The following is a 26,347-nucleotide window of genomic DNA, read 5'->3' as shown; positions in this document are numbered from 1 at the left end:
TGCATCTTTAAGTTCTGTTCCTAAGTATTAAAAATCATCCACGAACACAGCTTTGTGTTTTTAAACAGCTTTGATAAATTGTAATATTAAGCCAACTTTGGATGAACAGGAAATTAAAATGATAAAATTGGGGATGAATAGGCATTACAGGGGCAGTAGCCCAGGGCGCCAACTTTGGGGAGGACGCTCAAGGATTTTTTTTCTTCTTTTTTTATGAATGCATATTTTGCGAACATTGTACTATATTTAAAACTCATTGACCCAAATTAGGTAACCTGTATTATTAATATTTTGGGGATTTTTATGAATGAAGAATATTGAAATCTTAGAAAAGTATAAAGGTATAGTCAATTTCTTTGGGAACAACACAGAGTTATCGGCTTAAACCTACAATGCATCAATTCATATTGACTGTCTATTACTGTGCTGTAATTTGCATTAGTAAAATAATTTTTCCTTAGTGGATTTGGCACCAAATCCAGCTCCAGCCCAGAGGCCCTCACTCTTGTAAATGCGGCCCTGCTGGTGACACGTCCACATGGTTTCGTTCTCTGACTTTCTTCCGCTTGAAAACTTTTGAAGAACACCTTCCGAAACTTTTGGCCTCACAATTCAACAGGCCTAAAACCAGGAGAGAGAAAAAAAACCTGCATTGAGCTTCAGTTAACAGTATTTCCATCTGTTGTAAATGACTGCTGTTAAAACTGACTTTTTAAGGAGATGTTTGAAAGAAGACCAGAGGAAATAAACAGCGGAGCCACACTCATCGCTCAGCCTCAGTGTCTTGAAGGTGGGGTTGCCACGTTTCTGCTTGACAAAGAAAGAATGAATAATTCATTCTCCGCTTTTGCTCTTTGTCTTTGAATATCCCTCCAGTTCCCTAAAGGCATGTTATTCTCCTCCAGATCAAGGGCTTGATAAGACACAAAGCATCTGCTCAGATATCAGATGTGGCTACCTGGAGCTGAAGAGAGTCTGAAATTAATCCCATTACTCCACAGAGAGACGGGGATAGCCTTTTTACTTTTTTTTTTTTTTTTTTTACAAACGAAAGGATAAAACTAGAATAAGTCTGAAACTTCCCTCTTAATTCCAGCGTGTGGGTCTGGAGTGACCATCATATACATGTTTTTACTGTAAAAATGCTAAAATGAAGGAAGAAAAGATCTCTTTTTAACTCTAGTGGAACGTTTCCACTCTAAAACAGTACCATTTTGCTCTGCTTCGTCCAACTACTCAAGCTGTGTAAACCTCAGTCATTATTACCGGGAACAGTGAAATATGAGAGGGTAAACAAAACGGGGAAAACCAGAAAGCGTGCTGCCAGTATTTTGTGGCTGTAGAGAAGTGAGGGAAAAACAAAAAACAAAAATAAAAACATGGCTGATGCCACGCTGCGCTTTGCCAAGGACGTTGAGGCACAGATTAAAACTGAATAATTCATGCTTATTCTCTCCGTCTCCAGCTTAATCTCAGAACTCGTCTCTCCGCAGATCACACCTCGCTCGGAGGACTGGGCGACAGCTTCTACGAGTACCTGCTGAAGGCGTGGCTCATGTCCGACAAAACCGACACGGAAGCCCGCAAGACCTACGACGACGCCATCGAGGTGCGCCGCGGTGACTCTCGCACCGCTTTCGGACCTGTCCCACTTCACGTTTGTGTGTTTGTTGAATCCAGAGTTAAATGTTTTTCCATCCCAGGCCATTGAGCGCCACCTCATCCGCAAATCCAACGGCGGGCTCACGTTCATCGGCGAGTGGAAGAACGGCCACCTGGAGAGGAAGATGGGCCACCTGGCCTGCTTCGCCGGCGGCATGTTCGCGCTGGGCGCCGACGGCTCGCCGGACGACAAGGCCGGCCACTACCTGCAGCTCGGCGCAGAGATCGCCCACACCTGCCACGAGTCCTACGACAGGACAGGTGACGCTTTTCTTACTTATTTGGTTTTTATCGGAAGTTGAGACTTTTGCTTTGTTTTTTTTTTCTTGTCCTCATATTTTGAATGTGTGTTGATTTTTTATCTGTACAGCACTTTGTCACAGATATTGTTGTTTTGAAGTGTAGAAGTAGGAATGCACCGATCTGCTTTTATTCACTTCCAGAACCGATATCTGAGGTTTAGCATCGGCCGATACCGATCCAGCACAGAGAAACATTCTGAATTTACTTGAAGCGTTTCTTCTTTTAAACACCGACATAAATGTACTGAATTACAAATTAATTTGATAACTCTGCACCAGTACAGCACACTGAAATACACCAAGAGCTTCCCAAGTTTGGTCAAATATGTTAAAAAAAAAACAAATTTAATTTGTTCAATATAACTGCCAATGCAAAACATATAATAACAAAACTGAAACTGTACATGGGTATAGTGCTTTTGAAAAGTGTTCAAACTACAACGTATTCTGGGGGGTTTGCATCACAGACCAAACACAAAGTAGTAAATCATTTTGAGGCTCAAGAAAAAAAAGATTTACTTCTTAAAAGTGAAAATGCATGCCACATTTTAGATTTCTGTTTGGAAAAAAAAAACATGGCAGTTATGGGACAAGTAGAAACAACAAATCTGGTTGTTTATGAGAAGATGCAGTGGTGTGGTAGCTAAAATGTTAGGAGCACTAACCTTAAAGCAGTAATCATAAACTTTAGCTTTGCTAACGCTAAAGTGCTGTACCAACATATTTAGTGTAAACTGAAGCACTGAAGTGTTTAATCTGTTTTACTGTTGAAGTACAGCGATGCATTTTGGGTAGACAATAAACGTAATTTGCCATAATGCATCACAAAAGTGAAGACAGGAAACATATCTGCTGCTTCAACCGTTTTCACCCGCTTCAAAATCAAAGCATGAATTTCAACGGCTAGTCACTTGCAGTCGAAAGATTAGCTCTGCTATTAGCGGATTAGCGTAAGTGTGCCCCCCGCTAGGAGTGGTGACGAAGCTAAACGCAAGAAAATCCTGACAGAAAAACGTAAAAGCTGCGAAACATGAAGCCAAATGCACATATTTATTTGGCTTCATGTGCACTAACATTACCTCATGTTTCAGATTTTTATTTGTACAAACAAATGGAAAACAGTCCACCAACTTTATGTTAATGTACTTCTTTCTGTTGCCACTGAAATACTTGTAACTTGTGGTTAAAAGGTGAGAAAATGCTGTGCCGTGCGTCATACAATTCACCATAAAAATCTCATTCCAACACATCTCTTGGAACCATATTTCATGTTAAATGTGACGCACATTGACAGTGACATGTTGGCAAGCTTATTAATTCATTTCCATCAACATTGCTCATTATTTTAATGAAGATCTTTAACGATCAAGACACACGTGTGGACAGTTTTCTCCTCTAATCCCAAAGTTTCTCAGTGCAGCGGTGTTTTGGGTTCTGCGCTCGGGGCCTTCTTTCACATTTTCAGCCCCATTAATCATCCCGCTGCCATCTTGGATTATTTGCTTTTGGGAAAGCATGAATTTATTAATGGATAAGTTTGCCTATTTGGCATATTAAGTTGGCAGCTGATCTTATTCAACACACTCCAGACTTATAAAACAACTCAATCCCACCCATAGAGATGTAAGTGGGTTACTATAGGTATGAAATAAGGAAAGAGGCTAAAATAACAGAAAATATTGTCTGTCTTGGTATTTTTTTGACCCAGCCATATATCTTGTATTTTACATTATTTTGGGGCGGGGCTTAGCATCTAATATGGTCATCAGACATCTTGTTTATAACTTTTATTTTATTTATTAATTTTTTAAAACTCTGTTAGTTTTTCCTCTCCTTCAGCGAAGCCTGACTGAGATCAAATAAATCAATAAAACTTGTCAGCGGTCTGATGCGGCATCATGTGCAAATCGGTAAAATTGTGACGTCGCTCTGAGACGGGGGGTGGGCAGCGGGTGGAGAGCGGGGTTGCCACGGCAACAAATGAAGACGGAGGGGAGGTGAGAGAAGAGCGCGCTGGGAATGTTTGCGGTCAGGCTGTCTAAATTTGGGCTCTCGGTTATTGAGCGGTCAGCCTTTGGGGAACTTTTCGCCATGCTTGTGCTGCGGCGCTGTAATCTGCTCAGAGACGAAAACGCTGCTTTGTCAGCTCCCCCCCCCCAATCCTCCGTACACTTAACTGGCTGAAGACATTGGATGTAAAAAGATTGAGAAAAAACAAAAGCTAGTAAAATCATTGCGGCTGGATGCTTTTTATTACTTACACGTGTGCGTGCGTCTGTGTGTGTGTTTGCGCATCTAATTATCAACAGCAACTGGACCATTAAGACAAACAGGGAGCAAAAGATAATGTTGATCTCGATTCTCCTCTTTTAACTCTTATTAATTTGTTCCTTTCACTCTCTCCCCTCCTTTGTTCACCCTCCTAACCCGCCCACTCTGTTCAATCTCAATCTCTCTCTTTCTTCCTCTGCCCCTCCATCATCATCATCATCACCCCAGTCCTGAAGCTGGGCCCAGAGGCCTTTAAGTTCGACAGCGGCCTGGAGGCGGTGGCCGTGCGGCAGAATGAGAAGTACTACATCCTGCGGCCGGAGGTCATCGAGACCTACTGGTACATGTGGAGGTTCACCCACGACCCCAAGTACAGGCAGTGGGGCTGGGAGGCGGCTCAGGTAAAGACAAACGATGATTTGGATTTTATTCTGGAGCTGTAGTGTGTCACTTTTTACAGATTTGTTACAGAATGCCAGATAATCGGTAAAAAAAAAAAGATAATATTAAATTGAGCTCCTCTTCCTTCACCTTCTGCAAAAACAACCAATGAGAGTCAAGAGGAGGGTCTTAGCACTGTCAGTAAAGCTAGTATACATGCTGCTAAATGTGCTAATAGCAGAGAAACAGCTTACTGTGCAGAAAAAAACACAGTAAGTGTGGTGGACATGGTAAATAGCTTTAGCATTGATGAAAGGCTTTGGTTTGGCAGAGAGAGCGAGGGCGTACACAGGCATGATTGACAGCACTCAGACCCTCCTCCTGGCTCTGATTGGTTGTTTCTGCACTTGGACCAAGAGGCAGAGGAGCTCTATTTTTATCCACATGTTATCTGTCTAATCTTATGCTGTCAGAACATAGTGATAGGTTTACCAAATATGTAGTTAATGTTTTTTCTGTTCTTTTTTTTTTTTTATGAAAGTTGCATAATAGAGTAGACGGATGAACATCTTTCCCTCATTATCACTTCTCTATGTTTTCTTGTACATAAGCCACAAAGAGCATTTTAGGTGTTTAGAGGATTTTGTGTTACTTTCATTAAGGCCACCGATTCAGTGCCGTGCAAAAGTATTCTGAGAGGCATTCAGCTTCTATCCACCACAAATCTGGAACAAGCTTCCAGAAAACTGCAAAACACCCGAAACACTGAGTTCCTCTAAATCGAGGCTAAAAATCCACTTTTGATGAGTAGCAAGTGGAACTCTGAGCAACATATTTGATGGATTGATCTCCGTGATGGTATTTGACAAAATGTAAGACAAGTGGCCTTGCCTCGTTGTGCTACACAAACTTCACTTCACATTTGTCACATTAAGAGCACAAACTTTAATGTATTTTATTTGAGTCTTAATGCGATCGACCAACACACACAGAGAGCCTGATTGGAAAGTGGAAAGAAAATTACAGTTCCCCTCCAATCTCAATCTTTTACAAAATCGTAAACATCTCTCTGTGCGGCCTGCGTTTATGTTCAGCCCTCCTGAGTTGCTGCTTTGTTAAACCTCATTTTGATGCAACAGCAACATGTTTCTCTACGCGTCTGTGAATGAAGTTTCTGCCCATCGTTCTGCCGAGCTCTGTCAGATGAAGTAGCAAAACATCTATAAACAGTCGTTTTGCTGGATTTAGATCTCCTCCCAAACGTTGCTTATTTGTTTGCTTTGACTGGGCCATTGTAACAAATCAATCAGTCCAAAATAACTGTATGGTTTTGTGAGACTCTCTCCCCCAGCACTTTTCTGTCTGTAGCTCATTCAATCTCCCATTATCATAGTGGGAATGATGTGTTCACCATAGATAGCACTTTGAATGGAAGCAAAGAATATACACTGCTCAAAAAAATAAAGGGAACACTCAAATAACACATCCTAGATCTGAATGAAAGAAATATTCTCATTGAATACTTTGTTCTGTACAAAGTTGAATGTGCTGACAACAAAATCATACAAAAATCATCAATGGAAATCAAATTTATTAACCAATGGAGGCCTGGATTTGGAGCCACACACAAAATTAAAGTGAAATAACACTACACGCTGATCCAACTTTAATGTAATGTCCTTAAAACAAGTCAAAATGAGGCTCAGTATTGTGTGTGGCCTCCACGTGCCTGTATGACCTCCCTACAACGCCTGGGCATGCTCCTGATGAGGTGGCGGATGGTCTCCTGAGGGATCTCCTCCCAGACCTGGACTAAAGCATCCGCCAACTCCTGGACAGTCTGTGGTGCAACGTGACGTTGGTGGATGGAGCGAGACATGATGTCCCAGATGTGCTCAATCGGATTCAGGTCTGGGGAACGGGCTGGCCAGTCCATAGCTTCAATGCCTTCATCTTGCAGGAACTGCTGACACACTCCAGCCACATGAGGTCTAGCATTGTCCTGCATTAGGAGGAACCCAGGGCCAACCGCACCAGCATATGGTCTCACAAGGGGTCTGAGGATCTCATCTCGGTACCTAATGGCAGTCAGGCTACCTCTGGTGAGCACATGGAGGGCTGTGCGGCCCTCCAAAGAAATGCCACCCCGCACCATTACTGACCCACTGCCAAATCGGTCATGCTGAAGGATGTTGCAGGCAGCAGACCGCTCTCCACGGCGTCTCCAGACTCTGTCACGTCTGTCACATGTGCTCAGTGTGAACCTGCTTTCATCTGTGAAGAGCACAAGGCGCCAGTGGCGAATTTGCCAATCCTGGTGTTCTCTGGCAAATGCCAAGCGTCCTGCACGGTGTTGGGCTGTGAGCACAACCCCCATCTGTGGACGTCGGGCCCTCATACCATCCTCATGGAGTCGGTTTCTAACCGTTTGTGCAGACACATGCACATTTGTGGCCTGCTGGAGGTCATTTTGCAGGGCTCTGGCAGTGCTCCTCCTGTTCCTTCTTGCACAAAGGCGGAGGTAGCGGTCCTGCTGCTGGGTTGTTGCCCTCCTACGGCCTCCTCCACGTCTCCTGGTGTACTGGCCTGTCTCCTGGTAGCGCCTCCAGCCTCTGGACACTACGCTGACAGACACAGCAAACCTTCTTGCCACAGCTCGCATTGATGTGCCATCCTGGATGAGCTGCACTACCTGAGCCACTTGTGTGGGTTGTGGAGTCCGTCTCATGCTACCACGAGTGTGAAAGCACCACCAACATTCAAAACTGACCAAAACATCAGCCAGACAGCATAGGTACTGAGAAGTGGTCTGTGGTCCCAACTGCAGAACCACTCCTTTATTGAGTGTGTCTTGCTAATTGCCAATAATTTCCACCTGTTGTCTATTCCATTTGCACAACAGCAGGTGAAATTGATTGTCAATCAGTGTTGCTTCCTAAGTGGGCAGTTTGATTTCACAGAAGTTTGATTTACTTGGAGTTATATTGTGTTGTTTAAGTGTTCCCTTTATTTTTTTGAGCAGTGTATATTTAGTGTTATTTGAGCTAAAACTCATTTTTCCCCTAAAAATATTTCCTGTTTTCTCCACATGACTGACTCTCTTTCAACAGAACGTTTTTATTTCTTACAACCTTTGCATAAATTTCAATACACATCTCCCATTAGCAGATTCTCACACCTGAGCTGTTTATTTCTGCAGAGTTAGCTGCTTCTGATTAATGAAATTTAACTCCTGAAAAACATTTTCTTCTTCTTCTGTATACACCGTGCGTTGGTCTACCACATCAAATGCCAAAAGTGAAAGTATGTGGTTGCAGCATGAGAAAATGAGAATATTCAAAGAGCACAAACACTTCTGCAGTGCAGTCGGCTACCGTTTGTGTTGTTCTGCAGCGTGTACAAGATGGTGTTGTTAAAATAGCCTCTAGATGTATAAAACTGCTCTACCTGTGTTCCTCCAGCCTCCCCGTCGTCGTGTTAAAAGCTCGTCACAAACAGAACGTCGTCCGCCTCAAAGTGCTCCCCGCTTTAAATCCGAGATCAATGACTCCTGTCACATATTGGGTTAATTATCATTATTGAATGCCTAAAATTCGCGTTAAGGACCGCGGCTATTATTTGTCATTACGAGCTGAAATACAGCACATCGGTCATAATGGGAGAAATGAATGTAATCGGTGACGTTAGGAAATAAAGAGCGCGTCTGAAACGATCGCCTCGATGAATGCACAAAGAGAGAGCAGGCAGGTAAAATGTAGCAGCTAGTGTCTCCCAGGTAGTCTGCAGTCAGTGTCGTCCGTAGCTCATTCTGATTCAGTATGGGGGTTAGAGAGGCAGTATTATGTACAAGTGACTTTTTGGAAAAAACACACACCTGGAGTGTTTTAGATTCTTTCATGCATGTTTGAGAAATCCTTTAATCTCCATGGAAACCATTCAGCTGTACAAAACACCTGGAATGAGCTGCAGTTTCCAAACTTCCAAGCTTCTGCCTCACAGAGCACCCCGTCCCTCTTTTCTCCCCCAGTCAGCTCCTTCAGACTAGCCAGCAGCAATTAGCAAACACCTGGTGGATCTCAGCATCTGCTGAGCTCATTATAGGAGAAACTTCTAAAAAAGCTGTTTATAGAGGAGCCATGTTGTGACGACTTCCTGGTGGCGGAGTTTCAAAAAGAACGGGAGCTTCTTAAAGAGACAGAGGTCCAATTTTAAGTAATCAAATTTCCTTTTAGTCATGTTTAATATATACAGCTCTGGAAAAAAATTAAGAGCCCACTTAAAATGATCAGTTTCACTGATTTTACTCTTTGTCTGTATGATTGAGTAAAATGAACATTGTTCTTTTATTCTATGACGTGTCTCCAGAATTCCCAGCAAAAAAATGAGTATTTATTTGCAGAAAATGAGAAATGGTCAAAATAACGAAAAAGATGCAGTGCTTTTAGACCTCAAATAATGCAAAGAAACTAGTTCATATTTAGAAACAACAATACTAATGTTTGAACTCAGGATGAGTTCAGAAATCAATATTATTATAGTATTGTTAGGTAAATTGTATTAGTAATTATCAAATATTTGTTGTATCATGTAGCCTTGTAGTTACATTTAGATAATGTTTCTGTGTGTTAAATAACTTTGATTCTATCCTGAGACTTCCCTGGGAAATAGGGGTGACAGCTACTCTCAGCAGCTGTTGCCCTGCAGGACTTCCTACAAGACAGAGGTGTTAATTGCTCCCAGCAGAGTTTTACATGCCTGACAATAAACTCTGCTCTGTGCTTCTTTGTCATACAAAGCCGTTGCTTTGAAGCTATGCAACGTGTCTTATTCAACGCCGTGCCTGGAGAAAGAAAGATTTAGAGTATAGATAACATGTGTCTAGAAGTGAATGTTATTTAGCGCTGCAACCATGTGATGAATGCTTTGACTCCACCCTTTTAGAGTTGCAGCGCCCCTTGTGGCAGGGTTCCTAAAGATCAATAAAAGAGAGGAACAGACAGATGTGTGGCAGAGTGGTTGGAGATTTGTGACTAAAAGCACATCTCTGTCTGCTCTCCTCGCGAGTATAACAGAATCTAACTCTCTTGTCTTTCTTGTGTTGTTTAAATTGTCTCTAATAGGTATTTAGACCTGACAAGTATTTGTTGGAATAACCATGAGGTTTTCAATGGGTTCAGTGGAGTGGGCTCTCCATTTGTTCCAGAGCTGCATGTAGCATATTTTATAACAATTGATTGTTATAAAATAGATACTACCCCTTTAAAGAGACGCTTTGACACACATCTATATGAAAACAGGAAAAGTTTTAAGCACTTTCCATATGTTGTTTAAAACGTTCAACACCAGTATTTTGTCTTAATTTCATCTTTTGTTCTATATTTCTTAGTTTCTTCTGAAACATTTTTTAATCATCCTTTATAACAAGGACTTTCTAACCACAGCATAAACCTCATCTCCAATAAATGTTTATTTAATCCGAGTGACGTCATCCTGCCTCACAACGGCTGGATGTTAAAAGTGTGCTCCCGTTGGACCCGCCTCCTCCGTGTGACTGCTTGATGTGGTCTTTTAAGCAGGAGATCTGCTTTATTTCTGCTTGTTTTTTCGAGATAACCTTTACTTCTTCCTGTGTGTTATGATAAAAAGCTATCTGAAAATAGCACCGAGCTGAAAACCTCCTCTGACGGGGGGATTAGAGCGCTCACCGTCTATATAAGTCGGCGCGGTTCCTCGGTGCGAGACTCATCGTTTTCATCTTCTTTCCATCTCTTGTTTTTCTCCTTTCTCCTGCCAGACATCTTGTCATTTAGTTTTTGTCTCTCTCTCTTCTTAGCAGCTCTTTGTTTTTGTTTTTCTGAGTGGGAGTAAATAGCATAAGAGCACAAGTGCCAAGCAAATGTACTGGCAGGTGTGTTTATTAGCCGCGATCCTGAGTGACACTAAAGAGAGCTGGTGCTGAAGGCCTCGTCTTTACCTCCTTTTGCTTAGTTGAACCTTATAGGTAAACAGTTATAAAGGTGACAGAAGATATTCTTATTTAATGGCAGATTTATGCAGTTATAGTTCTGCATGTTGATCTGGACTGTGTGAGGTTTCAGTGGATTTTAAGTGAAAATGTTTTCTGAAACACTTTAAGCAGCCTTAAAGTGAAAATTAAAATAAAAACAAAACCGCAATCTCTTATAAACCACATCTTAATTTGATGCTTCAGAGCATCATCCAGTAACTTTTACAGGGTTGGTAACCTGGAAAGTCTTTGCATTTCAGTTAGATGTTTTCAAGGTTTGGAAAGTGCTTGATTTCTGTGTAACGTGATATTAAAACTGTGAAGTTTTGTAATAAAGTACAACCTAATGTTTGATTAAAAACCTAAATTTGGAAAGTGCTATCAACAGTTGAAGTGGAAAATTGTATCCACCTAATTTTAGACAGTTTTTTTTTACTGTCTGAAGTTAAGACTAAACTTTAACTTTATTTAAAGTATCATGTAAAATCCACTTTCATTTCCTCATCAAAAACGTACCTGGAGTGTTGCCTTGATTCTTTCATGCATGTTTGAGAAATCCTTTAGTCTCCATGGCAACCATTCAGCTGTGCAAAACGCCTGGGTGGACCTAGCTCCGCCTTTAAGACAAAGTTCCTCCTCAGAGCTGCAGTTTCCAAGTTTTCACCTCACTGAGCATTCCTCCCCCACTCAGCTCCTACAGACTAGCCAGCAGCAATTAGCAAACACCTGGTGGAACTGCAGTTTTAAATTGTTAACAGAGGGAATATGCTGTGATGTTTCAGAAAGAGTAGGAGCTTCTTAAAGACACAGAGGCCCACTTTCAAGGTACAAGGTCAAATTTCTAAGTCATGTTTGATGTATAGCATTTTTTTAACAACTGAAGTTGTCATAGTTATCTGATTGTGCTATAAATCAGCACTATGTACCTGGAGAATACATAATACTGCCTGATAAGGTGAGTTAGAATCACCAAAACTATTTTGAGAGACAAAATTTTGTTGTATTTTAATTGATCATGCTGTAAAATGTCAAATACTATCACAATACATTATTAATAATGGTAATTAATCATATCATATGATAGTAAATTGAGTCTGTCTTCTTTAGTTCAATTATATTGTTTTTTAAAGTGCTTGATTTTTACTGTGGGAAAAGTATTCAAACAACAACAAAAGAGAGACTTTGATTATATTCTATAATCCCAGAATATGTCTTACAGGACTTTCAGATTCTTTCTGTATAGAAATCAGGCTCGTATGTTTCATTAAAAATTGCGTGTTTAGTTTGTTTTTACATATTTCATAACAAAAGAGATTCTCGTTACCCATGTTGCAGAATGTTTGGACTGCCCTGATGTAATCTAATGGAGCATGCCTGCAATAGACTCTCAGCCTAGTGATCACTTCCTAGTATTTCAGATTTGTTGTTTTTCTCCCCATAAGATGCCACAACTCTAACAATCAGCACTTTCGTTTTCTTCCCCTCATCGCTGCTAAAGGTTTTGTGTTTTCTTCCCTGAATTCGTCGTTTTCCACTAATTGTCTTCACACCAGGTTTGTCACTCATTACCTGAGGCTCTCTCCGAACGCCTCTCCTCCTCCGGTACTGTCTGTACTCTAACCCACTCACGTCTCGCAGACACCTGCAGTTTTCTCTAGATGACACTCTCAGCCTCAGCTCCACACAGCTACAGTACATTTCTCCGCTCGTATGTTTAGTTAAATTCATTTCTCTGACATAGCTGAGCAAGCCGGCTTTCTCATGCAAGCACCTGAGCCTCGGTGTGTTACATAAACAGCTGTCAGACTGTTGCAGGCCACTTGATTAGACGCACCTGTTCAGTTGCTTGTCGACACCAACATCTAGTCGGGCAGCAACTCTTCGTTCAGGCATCTCAACGTCTTGCTCAAGTTCAAACTGAACACGCGAGTGGGCAAGAGAAAGTAAACTTCGGTCTAGGTGTTTCACACACACACACACACACACACACACACACACACACACCCACCCATCTCTGAGGTTGAGAGGGAAAATAACCAATGAGTTGGACTGGTGTGGATGAAGACACCGTGTTGACTCCACAGGTCAGAGTTGAAAGAGCAGATTAGTTTGAGATGGAAGAAAAGCACTTGATACGGCCAAAGTCGACTTCTGTTCGCTGAAAGCTAAGGCTGCGCTCACACAACAAGTCTTGAGGCTCAGTTCCAAATTTTTTAATGCTGAAATCAGATTTTTTTTTGGATGTGTGTCTGGTTCTTTTGTGTGTTTGTGGTTGTTCACATTGCTAATTAAATGCGACCTCAGTCAGACTTCTGTGAGAATGGGTGTATAACTCCAAAGTGACCCGCATTCGCAGAAGAACGTTGGCGTCACACGGGAGTGCTGTGTCTACGCAAGTAATAATTGTCGCCGCTGTCTACGGATCGATTTTAAAATTGTCGAGCAACGGGAGCCGACGGCATCGTCACAAGATCATAAAATGAAGGAAGTAGCAATAATTATTTTTATATATTATTATAAGTAATATCAACGGACTTTTGTGGAGTCCAACCTGCTACAGGTGAGGAGCGTCTGACAAAACGGCTTAAACGTCCAGATGAGCTGGTGATGCTGGCTGGTTTGCATTTGTATGTGCACAAGGCCGTCGCAATTCATCAATTCATCGCATGATAAATTAAAATGAGTTTGATCATTTCCATTCATTTGAAGGAGCTACGTTGTTCACAGAAACATAATCCGTTTTATTCATGTTTTCGGATGTGTGTTTTTTTTTTTCCGTTTTGTTGTGAAGATATTTAAAATATCTTCCAGTTCTAAACGTTCTTTAGAAAACTGAAGTTTGTATTTGTCTTTGAGAGAGCATTATTATGCAATCAATATATTACTTGAAAATTGTCCAAAACAACGATAATATCATTTATCACAATAATTTCCGGGCCTATTTATCGTCTAGCAAAATTTATTGCGACAAGCCTGTGTGTGCATGTTTGTGTGTGTGTGTGTTGCGTGTGTGTGTGTTTGCAGCTTTCTGTGCCATTTTGTAAATGAGTTTGAAGGTGAAGGCCCGGCTGCTACTCTGTGAAATATGTCCAACCTTGGCAGCTGCTGCCCTCCGCCCCCTCTCCTCCTCTCACCAATGGACAGTTTAATGGTACAAATAATTTAGCACAGATGGTCATGCCTTCCGATTGTAAGGGTGCGCTCGCCTCACAGCAGCTGAAAGATTGCCGTAAAAATGATTTAACTCATGTTAAGCTAGTTTTAAATAGCAACACATGCAATTAGTCCTTTTAGCTTGCTAAAATGTATGTATATTTATATAGATGTGTTTGTGTGTGTGTTTGGAGTAGAGCGCCTGGGCTCCATGAATCAAAAAGTGCAGGCTCACGCCAGCCTGCAGGGGCCCATGAATATCAGGAATTATGGTCCAAACTCTCTGCGAAGCAAATTTGCTGACGGCAACGAGGTCGCACGAGGACGTTCCTGCGTGGACTGGATCAGTGAGTGTGTGTGTTTGTGAGATGGAGGAATGGCTAAAAGACAAGGGGCAGAGATAATACTATTCAATTACATGTGTTAATGGTGAAAGTCGATAGGCCGTGTCCCGCAGTATAATGCAGCCAGAATTAGTCAGCGGCCAAATCTACTGTGATAAGTTCCCTTTGGAAATCAATGGAGCTCATATGTGCTAGCAGGCCGTTAGCATCACCTGCTGGACGATTGATAAACTTTTAATGACATTGAGTGTTATTATGTTTTAGTCTGTATTTATTTAATGTGAGCTGGAGTAGCTGTCTAATCCGACAGTTTTCTCACTTCTTCTCCCTGGTCTTGTCGCCAACAAACTAAGTTGGAAATGTCACGCCGTAGATCATAACCTCTCCTCATTCTGTCATTTCTTTTGTTTACATACCTTCCTGTCGGGCAGCGAACCTGATTGCAGCCTATAAACAGAACTGCTTTTTCTATGCCGACCAAGCAGAGTTTTGGTTTCGTGTGCCTTTGACCGCTCGTCCAATTTCAGAGTCCCAAGGCCGCCGTGCTGTGCTATGAGAAGAAAAGTGTCGGCCATTGAATTCCTGCGTGCTGCTGCCGTCGACGAGACAGAGTCTTCAGACGTAGGAATATTACAGCTCGCTGTGTTAAATAACCCGTGTCCGTATCAGGAACGAAAATGAAAACATCCTCAAAGAATGATGCTCTGAACTCAACCGCAGGGAAACATTGCAGTAATCTTATCGCAGTATACAAACGCTGGGGAAATGTTTGTGGATTTACGGTAAAGGATTTCAGCTGCTTTTCAAGATCTACAACTGAAGACACCACTGTGAATGTATGCTTGCATCATACACCTGAGAGATGCACAAATATGGAAATTTGATACAAGTATTGCTGTTATTTATATCAAATATGGCCGTTAATTGATATTTACAGATATATCTATTTTACTACACTTTCAGTACTTTGACGGAAAAGAACTCATTGACCCAAACATTGCCTATGGGCTTTAGGGAAATTCTTTTTTGTGTTACTCACAAGCTGTGTTTCCATTACAAATGCGCTCAAATCTTTGTTAATGTTCCGCTAACATTGGAAAAAATGCACAATTTTGAAATTGCTGTGTTTCCATTACATGAGAAATGCAATTAAAATCACACGTGAATAAGTTTGTTCACGATAAGTCTTTTTTTTTTTTTTTTTTAAATGCTGCGCCGTCATCATCCAACTACTTCCTGTTGTTTTCTTCGTCGATTCCGTCAGTAGTAACATCCGGTTGTTGATCATGTGACTTGTGATGTGAAAATGTTTTTCCATTACAGTTTTGCGAAATACACTAATTTCCATCCAGCCCCAAAACCACATTAAAAAGTTTTTTCTTAATCAGAAAACAATTTTTTTTATTAACACTTTTACATTAAGCAAATTTATTTTCAGAATTCCAATTCGTGCAATTACATGACCAATAGAGACTCAGCTAGTCGCATGATCAACCTTTTCTGCTGCCCCTTCAGTAACAAACGGCAACAAAATGGAAATAAATATCGGTTGTTAATATCAGCCCAGTTTTATTTATAGGACCGATACCAAAATGTTAAAAGCCTGGTAATATTGACCGATACCGATGTTAATGCCGATATATCCTTCATCCTTCATAATGTATTTGGGCCTGTTTGTATAAATTAGACCCTGTAAGTTAGAGAAAATGCTCACATTAAATTTGTGTCCCAGATTTTAGTTTCTGGACGTCTAACTCTCAACAAATGTTTGAAATGGATCTTCAAAATCCCACGATGGGTGTACGAAAACTTTTCACCGGCAGCAGGTCACGGAAGTCTGTTATGGTTGAAGGACACACAAACACATCAGCTGTACAAAATGTAAACCAGTCAGGAATTTCAACCATCGGCCGTCCTGATTTACTCACCATCAGGCCGTCTGTACGGATCAGAATCAGCCTCCAGACTTTAGCACGTTGTTCCCTGATGGTGACATCCTTCTTCCTTCCAATTAAACATTTAATGTATAGAGACAAATTCAAACTCTCATAACTCAAAGCAAGTCATTTCTGATATGTCTGCTGACATATTTTAAACTAGATTGAGTCGTTAGAGGGCAGACCTGTGACTACTCCCGTTCTGGAGCTTTTTTGTGGGAGGAGAGCAGAAATGCTGGGAAGCGTTTGTGTTTTGTAGAGCCGTTTTCTGCTGACTGTCACCCCAGGACCAGCTCTAATCTGTCTAAAGCAAAGAAATTAATTACAGTGTGCTTTTATAAGCTTATTAAAATGTGCTCTCCTCCCCCACGCGTTCTCTTTCCTCTGCTCCTTTCTGCTCTCGTTTTCGTCGTCCTCTCTGATCTGTCGTTCTTTCCTTTGACCGTTTCTTTTTAGACGTCACCGCTTGTTTCTGTTCAAGTCTTCGTTTGTTTTACACCTTTGACGTTTGTGATTTCCCTACCTCCTTCCCTGCGTGTTCTCGTTCTTTGTACTTCTTGCTTTTTTAGGGTTCATTCACACCAACATTGTTTAATCCTCTTTAATCAAACTCTAGTTTGCTTGCCTACACCATCTGGTTCATTTGGGGAAGTGGGAACGCGCAATTAAAAAAGCAAACTCTGGCCTGCCTGAAATCCTCGGTTAAAGTGAACTCTGTTGCAGTTTGAATTCATTTGTGGCCAGAGACCGCTCTATAAGCAGGGACCTGGCTATGATGCAAGGCATTCTGGGTAAATACAACCCGCTAGCCAGTCTAACGCTGGCTGGAGAGATGTCTCTTAGTCATTTACCAAAGACAAAAGAGGAATCCTACAACCACTAAAATCTGACGCTTTTGTTTACATGGTTGTGCTCAGGAAGGAAGTTGTTCTCAGTGTCGTCTTCTCAGGTTTTGTGTGTCATTTTCCTCAGTCGCTCTTGGTGTAGCGCCATTACAGGCGAGAAGGGCAACAGGTTTTTCAAAGAGTTTGGTTGATTTGACTCAGTGCAGTCTGAAAGCGAACCGCAGCACCTGAAAATGTAATAAATATTGCAATCTTGGTCCCCAATGAAACAGAGTCCACAGCACTATCAGGTTTGAAGAGACTCTTACATCCTTCCCTTTCTCCATCCGGTCTCCTCCAGGCCATTGATAAGTACTGCCGCGTGAGTGGAGGCTTCTCCGGAGTGAAGGACGTCTACTCGTCCAACCCGACCTACGATGACGTGCAGCAGAGCTTCTTCCTCGCCGAGACGCTCAAGTGAGTTTGATTTGAAGCAGTTTCCTCCTTAACACTTAGACACTTTAACCTATAGAAGTCCAGTATAAGTTGGATTTTGCACAGAACCAAAGCAGTGGATCCTTTATGCCTGTGTGTTTGATGCAGAGGGAACCCCTGGTTTGGTTTTCCATCCCATCACTGTTGAGTTGAGCAGCAGCTCTTAAATGAGTCTGGGGAGAATCGCTCTGGTGGTTCACTGCTTCCCCCTGGTGGCTGCTCTGTGTAAATGATCCCCTTCAGGCTTTGTGCTGCTTTTCTAACCAGTTTCTCAGGTTTCCTTTCCTTTGGAATTAGAGCTCACTATTTTCCAGGTCTGGATAAATATGGAAGAAATAGATTATGGAACAGTGTTTGTATTTCCAGACTTTATTCACTTTATTCCATGATCTAAACGTTTTGTCCTTCATTTGTTCCTTCTCCTTTCCTTCTTTAATTCCATGCTGCCTTGTCTTTATCCTTTATTTCTGTCCTTTTTTCCTTCCTTCCTTGTGTCTTTTCACTCCTCAGTTTCATCCTCCCTTACTCACTTTGTGTCCTTCCTTTAATCCTCCCTTCTTCCCTACATTAGTCCCTTGTGTCCTACTTTTATTCTTTCTCTCGTTCTTTTCTTGCGGCCTTCATCCCTTCCTTCATGCCTTTAACTTCTTTCTGTTCTTTCTGTCTTTCTTCTTTTCTGCCTTGATTTATTGTGCCCTTCCTTTACACTTGTTTTCCTTCATCCTTCCTTCCAACCTTTTTCTTTGTCCTTCCATCCTTTGTTTCTTCCTTTCTACTGACTTTCTGTCCTTCCTTCATCGGTCCTGTATTTTTTTCTTCCTTCATTCCTTTATTTTGTCTTTCCTTCCTTCGCTCTGTCCTTTCTGCCTTCCAAAGTAAAGTGACATTTCCGGGCTGCCGATCAGACCTCGGCTTTTGACTGGGATTGAAACGAACACCGACGAGGCTTCTGATGCCAGCAGCGTGTGTGTGTGTGTGTGTGTGGGTGTGTTTGGTGTGTGAGCTGTGAAATGTCAGCTGCCACGCCGGCCGCCCGCTCCCTGAGACGCTGACATTTCAATCCTTATGAGTTTGGAGGCCTTTTGTATCTTTTTTTCCGTCAGTGTTTGTCCCAGCTGAGAGAATCCCATCAGAGCGAAACAGCAGCCGCGCTCTGATTGGCTGCTGCTCGCCTTTGATCAGCAGATAAGCAGCATTTAGGAAACCACGTCGCTCCGTTTTCCAGTCGTGTGGATTTGGCCTTTTCTCCTCTTCTGTTGCAGCAATTAAGGAGTTAGTTTGCAAACTGTGTGATGTGAAAACATTTATAAAAACAAATGAAGTGCTGACAAATGTAGGTTTTGATAATAATAATAATGTAACTTTTGCTGGAAACTGGGTAAATCGGTATTTGAAAATGAGTTTAAACGCTGTTTCAGCTTCTCTTTGAATAAAATCTTTTGTTGATTTGGATGTGATTAAGACTAATGAACTTTGTTGAGAAAAAAAATGAGTTCCCTTTGAAGAACCCAGAGCATGATGTTGCCACCACCGTGTTTTTCTGTGAGTGTCGTTTTGTCTCTAACAGTTTTCTACCTGGTATTTTAAAAAAGGGGTTTGTGCACTCTGTGACTTCTTCAAATCAAACGAAATTGGTGCTACGTTTGTGCAGCAAAAAAAAAAAGTGTTTGTGCTGCTACAAATTTTTTTAGAATTTGAATACATTTCTGGAGGTCACAGAAGGTCAACCAGCCCCTCCCACATTTATGAAAGCAAACAAAATTTGTGCCAATCATTTCGCTACGTTTCTTCTGCTAAAATTTTTGTTTGTGCCGCTTTTTTTTTTTTTTTTTTTAAGATATACCAAAAGTTGTCAATAGTTCAACTGGGCCCCTAACGTACCCAAGTCTAATAGAGTTGTTGCTTCATAAATGTGAGAGGGGCTGGTTGACCTTCTATGACCTCTGAAAACTTTAATCAATAATTTAAAAATGAATGCAGCACAAACGCAGCTGGTTTGGTGGGACGGGCCAGTTGACCTTTTATGACCTTAGGAAACTTTTATTAACATATCAAAATGAGTTGTGGCACGAACAAAAACTATTGCAGCACAAACGAAGCACAGTTTACACTAAATTATTTCTGCTTTGAAGAGTGACGGGGTTTTAGCTTCTCTCAGGTGATTTAAACTTTTCTTTTCCGGACGTTTTATTAAAATCCTTATTGTATTTTGTTGGCAAAGTTCATGTTTAAATATTTTAAGCTCTTAGAACTTCAAATACCTAAAGGACTACACTGGACTCTTTTGACACATTTTAGTTTTGTTTATGTTCACGTCATCTTAATTTGATTTATCTTAATATTAAAAAAAAGCAACAGGTTGCTATTTTTTCTAAATAAAGGAAACAAAAATGTCTTTGTCTTCATAAACACCTTGTAGCAATAACAACAGCGTTTTATTCAGGGCTTGCTGTCATTTTGAATGATTAATTTCTCCCTCTACTCCCTTTACCTACCCCTTCATTGCCCTCCTCCACCCCTCCACCATGCCCCGCCCCCTCCCTGTCGCCATGCCCCGCCCCCAGGTACCTGTACCTGTTGTTCTCCAGTGACGACCTGATGCCGTTCGAGAGCTGGGTCTTTAACACCGAGGCCCACCCGCTGCCCGTCCTCCACCTGGGCAACATCACCCTGCCCGGCAGCGAGCCCGCTCAGCGGTAGGCGCACAGGCTCGCCTCCTCCTCCTTTTCCTCCTCCTCCACAGCACCAGGGGGCGCCACCTTTCTGCTCAACCCAGCCCACCAACCCCCATCCAACACTGGACAAACTTCCATGGGAACTCTTCATCTGCGTCCGGACTGCAGACATGAGCCAGAGGAGACGGAGACCGACTCTCTGGATCTCCCTCTCTTCTTCTTCTTCTCCTCCTCCTCCTCCTATTTCTGTGTCCTCCTCTCCGACTCTCACTATAGATCCGTGTGTTCGTTGCTTCAACCAGACAGACGGTGGGTGTGCTGCTCAGCCTTTTCTCGGCTCTGAATCGAAGAGCTCCAAACGAGAGGCTTTGTTTTTGTTTTGTTTTTTTATTTGATTTGACCAAACGTCCTCCATACTGACTCGAGCCGAGGCCCTAGAAGTGCAAACTGAAGGATTATGCTAACGGACACTTGAAGGGTTTGTTTCCCCTCCACGCTAACGGACCAGTGGACATTTTACAGGGTCTGTTAACGAGATGTTTTTGTTTTGAGGTTTTTTGCATTAATGGAGACACAGGGTTGTATGAAAGCCCTCCACTCCTCTCCCCCATGACCCGAACCCGTTTCCTGTTTGATCATCAGATGGTCCAAGACCTCAAACTGTAATCAAATCACCTCTTTACAAGCAGGTGAGAACAGCAGTAACCACCTAATATAAAGCTGGTATTTTTTTTGGCTATGGACCATTTTGAGAGAAAGTAATTAAAGAAGAACAGCAGCAGGCCTCCATGTACCAGTCTTACCAGTTTCTATCCCATCCTAAAACCATCCTGCTGCTGCCGCTGCTACTTCACCGGATGCTGCTCTTCTTTCCGTTTTCCACAGGTTCCCCCATCATCGTCCCGTCACTTTTTTTTTTTTCCTTCCGTCCTCTCTCAGATTTTCTCGTTTCCTCAGTTTTCAGTGACACCTCGCTTCTTGGTATACGTGTTTGTGTCGATGGCTCCGCTTTAAATCATTTGTTTGTGCACTTTGTTACGGGAAAACTCTAAGGACAAAAGAGTAGAGTGGTGTAGCACTGAAAGAGGTGAATAAATGATTACAATACTCCTCGGTGCAGAGCTTTCATCTACCATTTTCTATGTCTGTCCACTATCTATCAGTCATGCTGTTGCTTGTTTCCATCTTTATGTGAAAACAATCCAAGTTTCTTGATTTGATTTTAACCTCAACCTCTTCAAATCCTCATGATGTCAAATTATTCAACCTTCAGTTGCTTTCAACAAATGCTAAGCTGCATAAAACGTTTTAACATGGTACAAAATTATAGTTAATGTCTCCAGAAAAGTTACAATATTTTCTCTTTAAGGCTATCGGCATGCCATTTAAAATGCTAAAAGCCCTATACTGTTTTTACAATTTCTCCTTTGCTTTTAGCTCATGATGTTCATATTCATTTCCATGTTCAAAATTAAGAAATATTTTTGAAAAGTTGTTGCGTACACAACAACAAACTCTCAATAGTCACCCATTAAAAGCAGTGATTGCTACAGCTACAGCTGAAACTCATCAGGCGGAGATTTAGGTTCTGATTTATTTACTAAGAAAGGGAAAGTAAGGAGGAATGCTCTTTGAGAGCAGTAGATTGGAGATCTAGTAGACTGGCACCCGACTCAGGGATTTCAAAGCACTTTGTGGTGAGCCCGGCCTGAGAAAGTGACAAAAACCGTAATACAAAAATACTGAACTTCTGGCAGCGTTCAAGAAAAGTTGGGCCCTGCCCACATAGAGAAGATTTTAGTTGTATCCGCAATGATTCTTTGGATGTTTAGACCGTCCGTTTCTGGTCTCCCAAAACGCCGGATCTATGTGGACGATCATTTTTGAAACCAGGTTTCAGAGTCCATTTCAGTGTTTCCGTCTGACCGTGCCACCTACATTAGTTTTGAAGCTATGACGGCGTAGCGCCATTTCTCTCTCTCTCTCTATCCAGCACGCGCCTCATTTCCACAAATGACAAATATGGCGTCATTCTTTGTTTTTCGCTTCGTTCTGTAGTGGTGTCACAGCGCCACCATCGGTCTCGTCATACAGACTACAGCATTTTCAGTGGTGCTGCTGACACACATCGTTTTTCTTAACTGTTTACAAAAATTGAGCGCGTTCGTTTCTGTTTGGACGGAGCCAAAATTTCTACCGCAGTTCAGACGAGCTTTGTTACCATGGTAAACACAGGGGTGTTGAAGGACTTTCCTCCAAACTAGTGCGTCACCAGAACACCAATGTTTCTACTTGTAAGGGTTAAACTGAACAGCAGTGTAGCTGTCAGCATTTTTCATTGGTCCCTGTCAGTCTTGTAAACTTTGTCTACAGTTAATTATTTTTATTTTTTCAACATGTCACCTAATTCTGAAAGTCAGAATCGATTCAGATTTATGATCCATTGTTTGGCTCAGACGCTACGTGGAGATTTAAGAATATTATATGAATAGATTTATTGATATAACTCAGTACTATCAAAGTAAATCAGATGTTTTCTACATAAAAAGTGGCAAACGCCAATAAACAACAAAATTTCTAGCCTGAGAACTTTATGCTCACAAACAACACATAGCTTTCTACACTAGCTACTTTTTTTTCTTCTTCTTTGGTCGGAATTGTCTCCCCGTCCTCCCGGCTCTGGGCTGAAGCCAAGATATTAAGTGTATCAATGTGGTTTGATAAAGAGAGATCTTTAAGGAAAGCAAGAGCGCTCACTCCATCTTTTTTTCCTGCACTGCCATATATTCACCTTAAGAAAAGCCTTTGTCAGTTTTTTGTTTACAACAAGCTCTTTGGTTCCATGTGACACATCATCCAGATACGGTCGCTCCTCCCCATTTGAAGTGCTTTAGTACGTATTAAAATTACTTCTCTGCTCTAAAAAAATATTTTAAAAAGTACTGATTATGATTAAATTTTACACTTTGAGAAGTTTTACTTGGTTTTTTTTTAGCTCTTTTTAGCCGCTTTTCCATCCGTACCTCACACTGAGAGCTCAGTTCTTCCTCATGTCGTCCTTCCAGAGTGTTTTACCGCTGACACAACACTCAGCTCTGAACCTGTTTCTCATAAATCCCGTCCCGAGCGTTTTAACATTCGACGTGGCCGGCGCTTGAACCCGCCTCGTTAAACTGACCCGAAACCGACAGAGGCGAGGAAACGAACACGCAGTCGCATGGAATAAAAAAGAAACCCGGACTCGAGCCAGTTGGTGTAAAGCGATGCGAGAGGGCGAATAAAACTGAACGATATCCGCCAAAAATGACCCGTGGTGAACCGACCACAGGGGGAAGCGGTTCGGACGCCAGGCAGGAATGAATAAACAAAACGGAAACGGGGGAACTCTCCTGTCAACATGTGTTGCATAATCAAATCATTTCACTTCTGTTCATTATTATTAAAATGTTTCCATTTGATTAGAGCTCCAAAAAAAATATTTTTCCCATTTCAAAAACTTTCAGCACAGAAAACACGTTTAGCTGAACAATGCTAAATAATGTTTACTTCAGTACGGCAGGACCAGGACCAGAGCAACTTCATTCCTGCAGCGGCAACGCAAAAAAAAAAAAAAAGTGTACCATATACAGTACAGACCAAAAGTTTGGACACAACTGTGTGTCCAAACTTTTGGTCTGTACTGTATATGTATATGATACACATACATACATATACAGTACATATATGTATGTATGTATGTACTCAGCACCGCTAAATAACAGTGCCTTTAAAAGGTCTCTGTATCAGTAAACAGTCTACCTGATATTTATGTGACTAAAATGCACATAAGTGTCAGCTGGGATTTTTATTGCCGTTATCATTATTACTGTTTCGCTCCTTGGTGACGTCAGAGCCGGTCACCCGGGCTTCCCAGCTGCACCTGGTGGTGGTGGCACCGACGTGAAAACCTCAGGAGGTTCACGCGCGGTTTCCGTCGCGGTGACGGAGTGTTTTGTTTCAACACCTGGTTCGGTCTGATCCTGACCTTTGAACCGCTTTTAAATTCAGATGTGAAACCAGGCCAGCACACCGTCTTCATCCTGTTTCAGCCACAATGTCCATGATGTCAGTCGGTGCCTTCCTAAAGTGTCGATGCCCCCCTTGAACATTTTTACATTTTCTCTTTTATGTGAACTTTAATGCCTTTTTTTAGTGCGTAATTGTGAGGTGGAAGGAAAATGCTACTCTGTTCTGTTTGGTGTTTTGAGGCGTGTCGCTATCAGCTTTAGCCATTTGCTCTTAAGCTCAAGTCAGATTCTGTTATAATGTCCATAGAGATTGTTTAGGATCATAAATGTGACTGAAAAGCTTATATAAAATACATAAAGCGAAAACTTTTCAAAACAATAGGACTTCTAACAGATTTTTCACTTTATTTAAAACACTCTATACATATTAATTCCTTGTTCCATATCAAATTAATATATTACTGTATAGCGGTCTATTAATAAAACGCATATAAACACATATAAAACCAACACTAAACCTTAGTGACACTAAATAAAGCTATCAGAATTTTGCATAAGATAAATCTTATAGAACATACTAACAATAATCTATTCTGTCAAATATCTTCAAACTAATGGATTTGGTTTATTTAAAAATGCGACTAGTTGTGTTTAAAGCTAGAAAGAGATCATTGCCAATTAATTTCCAAAAAGTTAGTTGTCTTAAATGGAAATAACAGAAGGAAACTGTTTAAAACAAACTGTTTGGATGAGGAGATGAAAAGTGATTTACTATAAATCCATTCAAAACAATTACTGAGGAAAAATGATTCAGTCTTGTACACTTCTTATTTAATAATGAGAACCATACATTGGTTTCAACTGATGTTGTTGATTTATTGTATACGGCCCTGAAAATTAATTTTGTCATTATTGAGAAAGAGGCGGGTTTATCCTGCTTCCTTTTCAGTGTTTTCAGTTTTCAATTAAGATTCTTGATTGCATTACATGTGACTAAGTCATCACTGCAAAAATACAAAATCTTACCAAATATTTTTACTCCAGTTTGCAGTGCAAACATCATAGTACAACTGAAATACGACAAAACTAACTCACAAGCAACTTTTCAGCAAGATAGGAGCTTGTTTTAAGTCAATAATTACTTCACATTAAGTTTTTTTTAAGTACTAGTTTCACTGGCAGATTATCTCACGTAACACATGGAAAACATTTCTTTAAAAAATCTGCCAGTACTTTTTTAAATATCAGTGTTATGTAATTACTGACTTAAAATGCCGAGTTGGACTAAATCCTGGAGCGGAGTCCTGGAGCGGAGCGCTTCTATCTGAGATTTTAGCTGCATAATGATGGAATCCGATTTATTTCTTGGCCTGATGTCTAATCGGACCAGTTTCTGATGTCCGTATCGGATCAGGATAACCCTAATACTCCACATAAATATCAGATGGACTGATACGGAGACCTTTAAAGACACTGTTATTTAGCGGCGCTGAGTACATATACACTTTTTTTTTTGGGGGGGGGGAAACGTGTTTAGAACCCAGCATAACATAACTTTCCCTTTGCACTTACCAGAAGATACCGCAGTAAAACTCTTTTTGAAGTTTGTGGCAACGTGTGAAAAAGTTCTGGGGGTGTGAATCCGTTTTTTTTAAGGCACTGTAAGTATTTTCATCAAGCTGGATCCGCTCTGCTCTGCTCTCTCGCTCTCTCTTTGTGTCGATTTTCCTTCTGATCGGTTCAGGTAAACCCGGCCCAGATTTCAACTCTAAATCGGCGTTCTTCTTTGTGGATAACCAGGAACAGAACTTGAGATTTTTATTTTTTATTTTTTTCCTTTTTCAAGAAAATAGGCGGCAGCGCAGCGAGACGTGGTTACATTATGTACACAAGTTAGCAGCTGCACCGTAAAAGCTGAGGATTTCCTCTGAAGATTTAATTGAGGCGTTGAAACCACCATTCTTCTCTTCCCCCACTCGTCTCTTCCTTCTCTTTTTCATGTGTGCTCATCGTTAAACCCGTCGATAGAGTTGAATTCATTTCATTTCACCCATCGGTCACTTCACTGATGCAGCACAGACTTTGCTCTCTCCTCCCCCTAAACGCCACATCATCACCACCGAGTCCATCCTGAGGAGGAAACCATCAGGTCGCTGCAGCGGCAACGTTGATTTTGACAAAACTGAGTGTTCTGTATTTGTATTTTTACTGAGCTACAAAGTAAGATTAAAGTATCTGTAAATATGTTTAAAACTGAGACACATCCAATAAAGATGTTATGAAAAGTGA

General features: G+C 41.3%; 2 protein-coding genes and 1 long non-coding RNA gene across 4 annotated transcripts in view; 2 read left to right on the top strand and 1 right to left on the bottom strand.

Annotated features, from left to right (window-relative positions):
* Nucleotides 1–26,347, top strand: part of man1a2 (mannosidase, alpha, class 1A, member 2) — a 137,176-nt gene extending 110,829 nt beyond the window's left edge. For both annotated transcript variants that reach the window (XM_032568166.1, XM_032568165.1), the window contains exons 10-14: nucleotides 1,494–1,609; nucleotides 1,704–1,923; nucleotides 4,464–4,636; nucleotides 17,243–17,358; nucleotides 19,941–26,347. In XM_032568166.1, the coding sequence (XP_032424057.1) occupies nucleotides 1,494–1,609; nucleotides 1,704–1,923; nucleotides 4,464–4,636; nucleotides 17,243–17,358; nucleotides 19,941–20,076 (761 nt within the window). In that variant the 3' untranslated portion in view covers nucleotides 20,077–26,347. The remainder of the gene's footprint in view (nucleotides 1–1,493; nucleotides 1,610–1,703; nucleotides 1,924–4,463; nucleotides 4,637–17,242; nucleotides 17,359–19,940) is intronic.
* Nucleotides 2,198–23,892, bottom strand: LOC116723344 (uncharacterized). Its single transcript, XR_004339965.1, has 4 exons — nucleotides 23,771–23,892; nucleotides 15,482–15,499; nucleotides 2,685–2,698; nucleotides 2,198–2,208 (listed from the first exon to the last, which is right to left on the bottom strand). It is a non-coding gene; the product is annotated as an uncharacterized LOC116723344 (long non-coding RNA).
* Nucleotides 17,261–26,347, top strand: part of tent5c (terminal nucleotidyltransferase 5C) — a 37,146-nt gene continuing 28,059 nt past the window's right edge. Inside the window, exon 1 of the mRNA XM_032568167.1 lies at nucleotides 17,261–17,358. Coding sequence (XP_032424058.1) covers nucleotides 17,319–17,358 — 40 coding nt within the window. The 5' untranslated portion in view covers nucleotides 17,261–17,318. The remainder of the gene's footprint in view (nucleotides 17,359–26,347) is intronic.

Source organism: Xiphophorus hellerii, chromosome 7 (genome assembly GCF_003331165.1).
Source record: "Xiphophorus hellerii strain 12219 chromosome 7, Xiphophorus_hellerii-4.1, whole genome shotgun sequence".
Taxonomy (NCBI): Eukaryota; Metazoa; Chordata; class Actinopteri; order Cyprinodontiformes; family Poeciliidae; genus Xiphophorus; species Xiphophorus hellerii.
The sequence above is the reverse complement of the archived record's forward strand: the minus strand, read 5'-3'. Positions and strand labels throughout refer to the sequence as shown.